The 13,957-nt window shown below is 36.4% G+C and overlaps 1 protein-coding gene across 16 annotated transcripts in view; it reads right to left on the bottom strand.

The window, feature by feature from the left end:
* The window catches only part of Cow (Proteoglycan Cow), a 530,300-nt gene that overhangs the window by 79,478 nt on the left and 436,865 nt on the right, over positions 1-13,957 (bottom strand). For all 16 annotated transcript variants that reach the window (XM_073959338.1, XM_073959336.1, XM_073959344.1 and 13 more), the window contains exon 6: positions 1,623-1,771. In XM_073959338.1, the coding sequence (XP_073815439.1) occupies positions 1,623-1,771 (149 nt within the window). The remainder of the gene's footprint in view (positions 1-1,622; positions 1,772-13,957) is intronic.

The following is a 13,957-nucleotide window of genomic DNA, read 5'->3' as shown; positions in this document are numbered from 1 at the left end:
AAAACAACATAAGACCTTTGGAGGTCTTCTAAAGCCAACATAGGATCTTTGGAGGTCTTCCTAAGACAACAGAAAAGCCTCTAGAGGTCTTACATGGACAACAGAAGATCTTTGGAAGTCTTCTATAGACAACAGAAGAATTTTGAAGATCTTTTAATGACACATGATTTTAGCTGCATTTTTTGTCCGAACTAGTTTTAATTTGACATTTGAGGTTCCCAGTGGTCACAAAATTTATCTACCATTTTTGGTATAGCCCGCATATAACGGTACCTCCCGATTTTCGGTATTTACAGGATTTGTCAACATAGCTCCATGTTTTGGTATAGCCCCCCCCCCATTGATTTTCGGCATTTTGAGAATTTTATCTACAATTTTTAACTGAACTAGCTGTAATTTTCCATTTGAGGGTCCTACTACTTTTCGACATAGGTCCTACTTATAACTGTCAATATAGGTCCAGTTTTGGTATAGCCCCATATAACGAAACCTCCCGATTTTTGGTATTTTAAGGATTTTAGCCACATTTGTGGACCGAACTACTCATGATTTGACATTTGAGATTCCCATTGGTCACAAAATCTCTCCTCCAGAAATTTTCGGTATAGATCGCATATAACGGTACCTCCCGACTTTTCGGTATTTAGAGGATTTAAACTAAAAATTTTAATCGACCTAGATATAATTTTACATTTGAAAAACTTCTGAACCAAAAATTGTCAACATAGCTCCATGTTTTGGTATAGCCCCCATTTAACGATACCTCCTGATTTTCGGCATTTTGAGAATTTTATCTACAATTTTTAACTGAACTAGCTGTAATTTGCCATTTGAGGGTCCTACTACTTTTCGAATTAGGTCCTACTTAAAACTGTCAATAAAAGTCCAGATTTTGGTATAGCTCCCATATAACGGTATCTCCCGACATAAGGTGTTTTGAGAAGTTTGGCTACATTTGCTGACCGATCTATCTGTAATTTCGCATTTGAGGTCCCCAGTGGTCACAAAACTTTTCCCAAAATTGGTCAGCATAGGCCCATACTTTGATATAGAATCTATGTGTAGGTACTGCCCTTTTTTAGGTCAAATTTCTGACCTAATTTAGGAATTTGGGGTATCCGTGGTCATAAAATATTTCTACCTAAAATAAAACTAATTATTCTATTTTAGTTCAGAATATTTTATGACGGAGGTCATAAGTATTCTGCCCCGCCGAATTTAACGATTTTTACTTGCTTATTATTTTATTTTATCAATTTTATGTAAACCACCTTAATTTGTATGCTTCCCCTGCTATATTTCCTCCGCGACTTTTGCTTTTCCTACCATTAGTCCTTCTAAAGAACAAGATAATTCAAGTGATAGTGGTGTTCTTTAATTTAGCAATCATTTTTCAATTCATTTAACACGATTCCACTTCATGTCGCCACTAGCTAAGGCTCTCACTCATCAGGGTGTTGATTGTATTATTGCTTAGAGAATACTAGGACCCTTAACATCATGACAATGAAACCCCCGTATATCCTGCTTTATGTTTTAAAGCATTACACCATTACTGCTCCCAGTAACACGGAAACACAGAACACGAAAAAGAAGACATTACTTTTATACACTCTACTTACCCTTGCACGGACAGAATCCTTTACAGGCAATCCTTATGGATGTTGCATGTATGCAATTGTGATAATCCAATCTGCATAACGATGAATACGTTCTATTGTCGTTGCCACAAAGGAATGTGGGTTTTGCTACAGGACACGGTTTGCAATTGCTATGGTATTCCCAACAACAGCACCAGTAAATCATTCATACATTTATTCGTTCGTTCGTTCGTTTGTCCATTTCCATCCAGCATCATGACACATATCCGGAAGGTAAGAAGATATTAGAAACATTGGCACCAGGACAACGCCATCATCGTTTAGATATTTTTCCATTGAGGTTGACAGGTGGTCGGTCGTTCGTTGGTTGGTTGTTGCATATTCAACGAAGTAATTTTATTAGTAGACGACGAGGCAAGTGGAAGAGACAAAACGAGAAAGAAAGAGAGTAAGGAGAGACATTTATTTAATTAGTTTTTTATGTTAATATTTTAATACAATTTCATTTGCAAAGATTGTTGATGGTTGTCATGGCACCTGTTGTGGGATTTCTTGGTTGTCGTTCCTAATTTAATTTTCTGGTTTCAGATAAACGCTGCCCACGAATTCAGGTATGGGTGTTTTGCATTGAAATACAATTTTTTGCAGAAAATTCTAAATGTTGTTATATCTTTAGAAAAGTTATGGCCTGACTATAATAAACAACAACAACAACATATCCATGGGGCTGCGCACACGTAATAGTGATATTGCAAAATCAGACAATCATATTTAAAGCCGCGCTTTAATTCTGAAAATCAACAATTAACTTAACCCTCTAACGGGTCAATTTTTTATACCCTCCACCTTAATATGAAGGGTATAATTAAATTTGTAATTTCGTTTGTAAAACATTGAAATATTCGACGGAGACTCTATAAAGTATATGGGTATATTCCTGATCAGCAAAAAATTCGTCTATCCGTCCGTCCGTCCGGCAGTCTGTTGAAATCAAGATACAACTCACAATGTTTAATATAGGGCTTTATAATTTTGTATAGACGTTGATAATGGGCTATATCGGTCCACGTTACGATGTAGCCCGCACAGAACGGTACCCACGATTTTTGGTATTTTGAAAGTTTTAGCCACATTTGGCATGAAGTTTGACAGTTAGTCTTCATTGAGGGATTACCACTCTTTGAGCTGAATTTTATCTGTATAGGTCCAAGTGTTTATATAGCCCCCGTTGAACAGTACCTTCCGATTTTCGGTATTTTGAAGATTGTGGCTTCAATATCCCACCGAAATGGCTAAAATTAAGTATTTTGTTTTCGTTGAGGATATACTAATTTACACCTGAAATTTATCGTTATATCTCCATGTCTTTGTATAGCCCCCATAGCCCCAATGCTACCTCCGATTTTCGGCATTTTGAAGGTAATGGCCGCAATATCGCCCTGAAATGGATGAAATTTTATATTTCATTTTCGTTGGGGGTATACAACTATGAACTAGAAATTTTTCGGTATTGGTCCCCTTTTTATATAGCCTCCATAGAAGAGTACCTACTGATTTTCAGTATTATGAAGGTTGTGTCCTCAATACCCAAACGAAATGGCAGAAATTTGACATTAAGTCTTCGTTGGGGGTACAAAACTTTCAACCTGATATTTATCGATATAGGTCCTAGTTTTTATATAGCCCTCATTGAACGGTAGCTTCTGATTTTTGGTGTTTTGAAGGTTGTGGCCTCAATATCCCACCGAAATGGCTGAAATTTGGTATTAATTCTTCATTAGGGGTATTCAACTTTCCACCTGATTATCGGTATAAGTCCATGTTTTTATATAGTCCCCATAGACAGGTACCTTCCGATTTTCGGTATTTTGAAGGTTGTGGCCTCAATATTCCACCGAAATTGCTGACATTTGGTATTAAGTTTTCATTAGGGGTAAAAGAACTTTTCGCCGGAAATTTATCGGTATAGGTCCAAGTTTTAATATATCCCCCATAAAACGGAACGTTCAGATTTTCGGTATTTTGAAAGTTGTGGCCTCAATATCCCACCGAAATGGCTGATATTTGGTATTAAGTCTTCATTAGGAGTATAAAACTTTCCTTCTGAAATTTATCAGTATAGGTCCAAGTTTTTATATAGCCCCCATAGAACGGTACCTTCCGATTTTCGGTTGAAGGTTGTGGCCTAAATATCCCGCCGAAATGGCTGAAAATTGGCATTAAGTTTTAATTAGGGGTATACAACATTCCACCAGAAATTTATCGGTATACGTCCAGTTTTTTATGTAGCCCCTACCTTAAGATTTTCGGTATTTTTATGGTTGTGGTATAAATATCCCACCGAAATTGCTGAAATTGAGATTGAGCTCGACTCTAGTCACCCGTACATGGAATGTGTGCGGGGTATCTGTAAAATGTTGGACTGCAGAGGTAGAGATGCTTAATGTCTCCGATAAATAGTTGTGCCCTGCGTTATATACCTCATATTTGTTCGCTCTTGAATGAGCCACGATGAACTATGTTTCAGATGTCATCTGAAAAGGGAAATCATCAAAAACACTGGATGTTGGAATAACTGAAATGAGGCCAAATTTGTCAGCAGAGACGACTCGACTAGCAAGAGTGTGTGATAAGCTTCGTCGTACGAAACATGAATACTGTATGGTTAGGGAATTTAGATCTGAAGTCAACAGTCTAGTAGGGCGTATGATTTAGACCACCTGAATCAATGCAACACTGGTACAGGATTAAGAATATGTTGGGCAACAGTTAAATCACTCTCGGTTTCGGAATAAAGTGTGATAGAACGGTTAGTACTTTCCAGGGCGTGCCAGTAACAGATTCGAAGAGAAATGTGCTACGTCGCATAAGAGCCATCTCTGTAGCGGAGGTGAATCATCAAAAACGCTGATCCCACACTGAATCTCAATGGTAATTCTTAAGCAACTGGTTGAGCGCGGAGTTGAATCACTGTCTCCCTTACGATGGTACAAATTTTTTTAGGGGCAAGTCCCTACTTCCTGAGAAAAAGAAAATAGCCCAAAAGTTGTAAAAATTCCTATGGCACCATGTGTAGTGGCTGTAGCGCACTATAGCACCCGAACTGATCAACCGATTTGGTCTAAAATTTCCTCCAACACAGAAGTTAGAAATGTTCGGAAAAATTGTGCGCACGATAACTCTTGAAGGGAGTAACCGATTTGGTCCATACTTTGAAATTCGTGAAATTTCTACCAGACATAGATGCGGTTTCAATATGGACTCTATCGGTCCTCGCCTTCGGGTACCTCCCACACAAAAATTCGGATAAGTTCAGTTTAAGACCTTCTTTCGAATCACTTTGATTTTTGTTGTGGCAACTTGTATTCACTGCCTCCCTTACGATGGTACAAGTTTTTTTAGGAACATCCCCCCGCCCCCTCCCAAACAAAAAACATTAAAGAAAGACACTAAAGTGGTACACACTATATCTCTTGAACGGAGCAACCGATTTGTTAAAAATTTGGATCTCTTAATATTTTGCCCAAATGTAGTTAAATTTCGAAAATGGTTCATATCGGTCTTCCCAAAGTTCACCATTTTTGTTTACGTGCTGACCCTTTGGAAAGTTATACCGATGCACTATGTCGCGAGTTCATATTAACTGGGACCAAAAATAGAAGGAGTTGTTGTAGGTGCATCAATTTTGGAACACGTACCTATTATTGACTTACAATCTCCAGGACAAAAAACTGGGATGGTCGGTCCACGTCTTGATATAGCCCCATAGAACCGTACCTCCCTATTTTCAGTATTGTGAAAGTTTTAGTCATAATGACCAACCGAAATTACTGAAATTTGGTGGTTAGTCTTCAGCAGAGGTATAAAACATTCCAACTGAGAATTTTGGGTGTAGCCCCCATAGAACGATTATCGGCATTTTGAAGATTTTAACCACATTATTACACCGAAATTGCTGAAATTTGGTATTTAGTCTTCGTTGGGGGCACCTTGAAATTTGTCTGTACTTTCACCTTGAAATTTGTCTGCATAGGTCCACGCCTTCATATAGCCAATGTTCAGTATTTTGGAGGTTTTAGCCTGATTATAGCTCCGAAATGGCTGAAAATTGGTATCAAGTCTTTGTTGGGGGCTTATAACTTTCCACTAGAAATCTGTCAGTATAGGTCCTCGTCTCTTCTATAGCCCCCATAGATCCGTACCTCTCCATTTTCGATATTTTGAATGTTGTGGCCTCAATATCCACCCGAAATGACTAAAATTTGGTGTTCAGTCTTCATATTTGTTGTGAGCTTATTGAATACATCAAACTCTTTTCTTTATATATGAGGATTTTACTTTAAAAACGTTTTTTTTTTTGACCGATTAATGGTCAAAACGATCCATTTTTTTTTAAAAAATCGAATTTTGATTTTCGTTATTCAACATTTTTTTAAAAATTTTTATTTTTAAAAGTCTGTAATTTTAGAGCAAGATTATTACGTACTTTATAAGCCCACAAAAAAAATGTATGATGATCGGTTGATTCGTTTTCGTGCTATAGCCCACACCGCAAAGCGCTTTGTTAAAATAGGGAGTAACCCTTGAATGAGGTGGTCGCTGAAAAAGAGAAATAACATGTTTGTCTGCAAACCTCTGCAGCTGGTACCTTTATACGTTTGAAATAATATATATCGTTACCATAATTGCCCGAAGACGTAACCCACATGAAAATCGAAATTCCTTTTTTGATGGAATCTGAAAGAAAAAGCTCAAAAACACGCTCTGGGAAAATGTCAAGCTTCTAGGTTCAAAAATAACGATCCTATTTAAGAAATGGAATTTCGGAAAATGGGATAAAATTGCAGATGTTGTCATAATTATGGATCCCAAAAGCAAGCGTTTTCGTTGTTTTAGTTTCACTACTTACTACCATTCGTACCTGAGTGATAATACGAGTACTCCAAATACTCGCCCTCATAAGATTGATATTCTACAAAACAGTATTTTATTTTATAAGGCTTTTGCTCCTCCTGTAAAGTTTTGGTTCTGTGGGTTACGTCTTCGGGCATTTATGGTGACGATAGATACATTACTTTTATACAATTTTTCCCACTCCACTAATTTTAAAATTTGGTTCACAAAATCGTTGTACTAAGAACCAAAGACTTGGGTAGCTGTAAACACCATATGATCACTATTTACCTCAAAAAAAAAGTTAAATACATGCTTATTACATCCAAAGCAACTTTAAAAATTTATTTTGGAACGATAAATTACTTTATATATTAAAATTTTGGAGCATAATAAAAGTTTTTAATTTTAGTAAAATAAGGACAAAAATACATATTTCCAACAATTATCGGATTTGAACCTTCCCATGGACAAAACTTCTTGACAAATCAATACTATAATTCAAATTCCTTCAAATTGAAATGTTTGCTATAAATTCTCATCAATAAATTAGTATTCCGAAGTACTTGATTTTGACAATTTTTGGCCACGGTCGTGACACTGTGCGATGCTCCCCCTTATGTTCCTATTTACAGCGATATTATGATTTTCGTGGGCAAGTCCATGCTTCCTGGCATAGTGGTCCAAAAGATCGCAAGTTCAAATGTCCCAAAAGGTTCATACAATATTGAAACCCCCGTAAATACATAGTTTTTGGGGAAAGGATTTTGGTTTTGTAGCCAGTAATTGATCTGTCCGTAGATGAAAGTTTCAATTAACATTGGCTGAGGGTATATCTCTGTCTGATACTTTCTTACTTGTTTTTTTGAGTCATTAACCATATGCTGACACAGCAGAATACCCTGAAAACCCTAATTTAATTGATTGTTTGAAAAATTTTGCAATATAGTATGGTGGCAATCTCAAATTATTTCTACCATATTGCATAATTATTCTGAGCTGTATAAAGGAAGTCCAACTGTCAATTGCCAACGAAATAATTATTTCTTTATTTCAATGCGTTGATTAATTAAAATGTATAATAAATCAAATAAATCATTATGAATTTTACAGATCATTTATTTGTAAAATTAAAATATATAATGTGTAATATATTGTCTCTAAATTAAAAACAAATTAATTTAATTTTTTAAATATAATGGAAAATAAATACATATTTATTTAATTTCAATAAATATAAATTTATATTGGGTAATGAATGAAATCACAGCAATTTTGCTTACATGAAATCATAACAATTGATGCTGAATGTGATTCAAAATAACTGCCAGCCACTGGGCAACCAAAATTTTCAAGTGTTTTTGCCCGAAATGAAATAACAAAAAAATAAACTTCTGAGCCATTTGTAATTTATGTGAATAATTTTTATCGGCATCATCATCATCAGCGACATTATCGACATTGCATTTCAATTGAGTGGCTACGATGATGATGGGCCAGCTAGCTGCTGTTCATTCATTCGTTTAGTAATTCATTCGGTAATTAAATCTGTTCCATGCTCAGATTCAGTCATGCATTACGAATTGAATTTTTTCCCAACAATATCATCATCAGTTTGTTTTTCCAAACTAACGAAATTCATTTGCTGAAAAGTATACAATAACCCATAAGCCACCAATACCCTACTAATGCGAATATGTTCCATATTATGTTTGGAGTTGTTAGGGAATCTCATAGGGTACCATTTCTGAGCCAAATATATGGAGAACAATAAGCGATTATTGGGAACAATTTGCGTAATCCGCTTATCATGGTAATATTATCTAACAAATAATTTCACGTGAATAAAGTACGAACCACTCTATAAATAAGCTGTACCCTGCTGAAAATATTCAGAACATATTGATAGAATTTGGCTAAGGGATTGTAATCGCTGAAGAATATTATGTTGATAGGCTTGGGACTCGAACTTAGATATTGAGAGTGCACGGCGGGAATGTTAGCCATAGCAGCACGTTTTCACCCGAATTCAAATAATGCTCACATACATATATATTTTACACCCTATTTAACTTTACAGCTAAGCCAAAATCACTAAGAAAGGAGTAGGTTATCATATAATCTATCCCGTCGCAAAATAATCATTTCTTTACTGCTTGATAAATTAAAATGAAGCGCACTATAATTTCGACTGCATCCAAAATGCTTACCTCCAATTGAGCTATGGAAAACAATTTCAAAAATGTTGCTTCTCTGTTCACATGAAAGCCCACAGATCAGACAATTAATGCCTTCTTACCTATGAAAAAATTCTGGGTTGGTAATGTAAACTCCGAGAATTAATCAACCATACAAATTGAACAACATTCTCGTATATACGGAAGTGTTGTCCATCGTCAATTGCAAATGAACGGAATGATAGGTGTGGCGGTGGTCGTGGCGTTGATGTTTCGTTTTGTTTATGTTTTGCTATTCTGTTTATTTGATTTTCAGACAATTTTATTAGTTTGTTGCAATTTTTGTGTGTTGAATGAATGAACAAATGAAAGAAACATTATTTCATTTCATTGGAAATTGCTATTCTGAGGTACATAATTGAATTAAAAGCCTCCATGTTAACACAGACACATACTCTTTTGATGTCGATGATGGTGATTACGAACATTACAACCAACGATAATATGTAGGTAATTCGATATAAATGATTCAATTCATTATTTTGTTTTTTTTTTCCTATTAATTTCACATTAACTTTGTTTTTGAATAATGAAAAGATAATTAGATAAATGTGTATGTGGAGCGTATGTATGGTCATTGAGCCCATTATATGTCGTTGTAAATGAAACAAAATAGATAAACGAACTATTGTGTTGTAAAAATTTTGAATTTGTAGAAATAAATCAGGAAGTAAATGTTGTAAATAATGTAATTGTAACATGAGATCAAATGACAGAAATTTTAGATAGAAATTTATGATATTTAAGGCAAGGTAAATAACTTTCTAGGACCTTTGTTCACATTATGTGGGCTCTTATCTTCAAATGGTGTGACCTAAGGACCTATGACATTCGTTAAATGCAGTGTGATATAATGTATAATAATTAAAAACTGGGTTTAGGCGTTGGGTTAGTAGCTTCTACAGTAAAACAGTTTACTACGTTGATGACTTTAACAATCGTTTTAAGAAGTATGATCTGTTGATCTGTACCTAGAACATCCAGACATTTTAAATAGTTTCAGAAACCAAAACAAGTAAGAAAGGCCCGGCCAAACTTGTTATAGTCCCCACCACGAGTTGTATTGAAATAAAACTGAACAATTAGTTTCCCTTCGTTTATGAAGAAGACGAAGTTCCAAATTCTTGCAAATTTGGTAAAACAATGTGGCAAACATTCAAAATACCAACAAGTGGGTGGTACCACTCTATGAGGGTTATATGAAGGCGAGGACCTGTAATGACATATTTGGGGGGGGGGGTTATTTTTATAATACCAACGAAGACTAAATACCACAGGATATACCTCTCTATGGGACTATATGAAGGCGTATACTATAACGACAAATTTAGAGGGGAATGTTGAATACCTCCAATGAAGACTAAATACCAAATTTCAGCCATTTCGGTTTCGGTATTGAAGCCACAACTTTCAAAATACCGAAAATCGGGAGGTACACTTCTATGGGGGCAATATGAAGGCGTGGACCTATACCGACAAATTTCAGGTAGAAAGTTTTGCATCTCCAATGAAGACTTAATACCAAATGCCAGTCATGTCGGTGGAATATTGACGCCACAACATTCAAAATACCGTAAATCGGGAGGCACTGTTCTGTGGGGGCTATATGAAGGCATGGGCCTACACCGACAAAATTTCTGGGGAAATGTTTTATACCCGGAACAGAGGCTAAGTGGAAAATTTTAGCCATTTCGGTGTGATAATGAAACTAAGACCTTCAAAATTCCAAAAATCGGCGGGTACCGTTCTATGAGGGCTATATCAAAACGTGGACCGAGATAGCCCATTTGCAATACCAAACATCATAGGAGAAATAGAAACTTCTATACCAAATTTCAAAGCTCTACTATGAAAATTGCGAGCTGTACGAGAGCTAAACGATAACTATCTGGGCCAACAATGAAAACGCGAATATTTATTCACTTTTTCCACGCCGATTGAGACACCTCCAAACTATGGTGTTTGAACGCTCTTACAGCAACTTCTGGCTACGAAAATAGTTAACGACGCTACTTTTTCTTGATATTCTGGAATTAAATGAAGTCATTGGATCCCCAGCCAAGGCTGTACGGCCCATCAATTCCAAGTTTTGTCCGGTCAAATAGGCGCTGGTTTGAATCGATGTGTGAGAGCCCACATTGATGCAAAATGATTTGTCTTCTCTTGTTCGTTTTTACGAATTTCTCAGGAGACTTCAGCAAACAAATTGTAGTGTAACACTCAGAATAAACAGTCCTACATATCTCAAGCCATATAGTCAGTTTTGCCAAAGAAACAGGGGACCATTTGCTTCGAAGGTCTTCGTCCGTGAACAACTTTCTTTAGATTGGGCTCGCTTTTGAACACCCAAACGGCCGATTCCTGCTTTGTTTCAGCCTCCAACGCATGGATGCTAGATTCGTTTGTGACGACCTTATAAACGTCGTTTGAAGCACCGCGATCGATTTTATGCACAATTTCTTTTAACCAATTCACAGGAGCCTTTTTTGAGCGATTGTCCAATTTTGCTGGACCCATTTTTGCGGCCAGGCGTTTATGCAATATTAAATGTTAGTTGGTGGAAGAAATGCCCAAGGATACCTCTATCTCATTGTTTTTCTGGCATAACGACCGATTTTGGCGACACTCACGACCTTTGAATTCATTAAATTAGTTTTTCATAGTCCTTTAGGATGGTCCTTTATCGACTTACAAAGTTTTAATTTGATCGATACACTCTTGCGGTAGTTATCCACGTCGAAAGTTGTGAAAAATTCATGGACAAAAATGTTCACAAGAAAATTTCATTTTTTTGCAAAGTGATTTTTTCAAGTCACTGTAAACAACACATAACATGGTCGTAAGACAATCTTTCCTGAGTGAGTCTAGGCTAAATACCATCAAACTTTCCAAAAAAATTTTCAAATTGCGTCTGGCAATACGCGGTGTTGCCAGGTGACTTTCGTGCAGCCCTTGTATCTTGATTTCAACAGATGGACGGGCAGACGGTTATGGTTATTATATCCGACGAATATTTCGAGGTGTTACAAACGAAATGACAAATTTTATTATACCCTCCATTTTATGGTGGAGGGTATAAAAATATGTAATTTCGGCAAATTTCATTTGTTAGGTAGGTAGGATTTTAATAAATTATGTACCAATCAGCATTGAACTCCCCATCCCGATAACATATCCCAGAATATGGTATTGAATGTATACCGCCCAGACAAGATGAGGTAAAGACAGCAATAAACCGACTGAAGAATAATAAGGCAGCAGGAGCCGATGGCTTACCAGCCGAGCTGTTCAAAACCGGATGCGACACGCAGATAAAGTGTATTCATCAGCTAGTTAGCAACATCGTTTAAACCAATGCTTTGACATGTCATTTTCACCAATGCTTTGGCATGTCTTTTCCACCAATGCTTTGACATGTCATTTTCACCAACCCTTTGCAATGACATTATGATTACGACGAGAGTTTTAACAACGTTGGTTGTGATTTGGAGTCTCCGTCAACATCAAGCCTATTGTTAATAATTAATCTCATATATATTTAGAAAAATGAAAAATAAAAACACAAAATTCATATCTATAGGATCGATGGAATGGGTTAAATGTTGATGATAAAATCGGATCTTTCACTACTTCCTTTGCATCGCTTCAAATGCTGATGAAAAGATCCGATCATTTACGACTTCCTTTGAACCAATGCAAAAGATGCCATGAAATCACGTCATCGCGTAGAACCCCTCCAAGAGATGAAAATCGACACATACAATCTTTTGGCCAATTATAAAGCCTTCGACAGCCCACCTACGTTCAAAGGTATTCCAAGCCAAATCTGAATTTTTTATCCCTGCAAAGGTTATTCGGCTTTGTAGAACGACATTAACTGATACTCGGTCCTCAGTTAAAGTAGGAAAGAACCTCTTCGAAGAGTTTAGTACCAATAGACGTTTCAGACAAGGAGACAGCCTCTCGTGTGACTTATTCAACATTTTGTTGGAAAAGGTTATACGAGATGCGAAGGTCAAAAGAAGTGGAACAATATATACAAACAGCCACATTTTACTTGCTTATACCGACGACATTGACATCATGGGTCGATCGGTAATGGAAGTAACTGATACCTTTGTAAAATTCGAAAGGAAATCTGCTCAAGAGGCCAATAGATGCTACTTTGGCTCAAGCAAGCAGTTTAAATACAAAGCAACATCTCGCCAAACAAAAATAACGCTTTACAAAACACTGATACTACCCGAGCTAATGTTTTGTTCCGAAGTTCCGCAAGCAGACAAGGCTGTGCTTGGTGTGTTTGAGAGAAAAATTCTTCGAAATATCTGTGGACCAATCTGCGTTAACGGTGAATATCGACGTCGTATGAACCACGAGCTCTGTCTGCTATACAACGTCATCAGTATAGATAAACGTATTATAAGAATGTGCGATGATGAACCTGCTGAAAAGGCGTATAAATACGGGTCACACGGCGGTGCACGCAGAATTGATGGGACAAAGCTTCGATGGAGCAAACATGGGGATAATGAGATGAAAAGGCGCGGTATTCCAGAAAGCGATGTAACAAACTGAGATAATTGGAGATATTTTCTTAGTTCAGCTTTTCTAACAAATGTTCTGTAATGGGCCAGCTTAGTAAGTATGTAATCAGCATTGCCGGAAGCAATCAGTGCTGTTGGCATGCGGGCAAAGTCGTCATCCTAGTGGGTGTTATATCTTTGTAAAGTATATTTCGACTGCCAGAAAAAAACTTTCCGGTGTATCCAACTGGGTACTCAAGTATTTTTGATATTTTTGATTATGTTTTGATGTTTTTCTCTTATGAGGATTTTGCCCTTCAGTGTAATAACATTTATTAATCCGAATCCTTGAAAATATTTCAACAATTTAAACCATTTCTATTGTCATGATTTGACATATTCATCAGATCAGATTTGGAATTTGTGCTTACAATTGAATGCGTTTCACAAGAAATAAAAATGTCAGCATTTTGTTTCCACCTACATACCAAATGTATGTATGTGTGTATGTACATTTCTAACAACATATCAATGTCAAAGTTTATAAAAATTTATTTGTCGTTGTCACAATTCCACAAATCTCTCGAATGCCAGTTTCATTTCAAAGTGCTTATTAGATTTGTTAGAAATTTCCTAGGTAAAAGCCACAGCTTATTGTCTATTTTTCGCTAACCTGAAATACAATCCATTGATACGGGTTTTG

This window comes from Musca autumnalis, unplaced genomic scaffold, assembly GCF_047663935.1.
Source record: "Musca autumnalis isolate F117 unplaced genomic scaffold, ASM4766393v1 scaffold_1, whole genome shotgun sequence".
Classification (NCBI taxonomy): domain Eukaryota; kingdom Metazoa; phylum Arthropoda; class Insecta; order Diptera; family Muscidae; genus Musca; species Musca autumnalis.
Note: the sequence above shows the minus strand (reverse complement) of the source record. Positions and strands in the feature narration are given on the sequence as shown.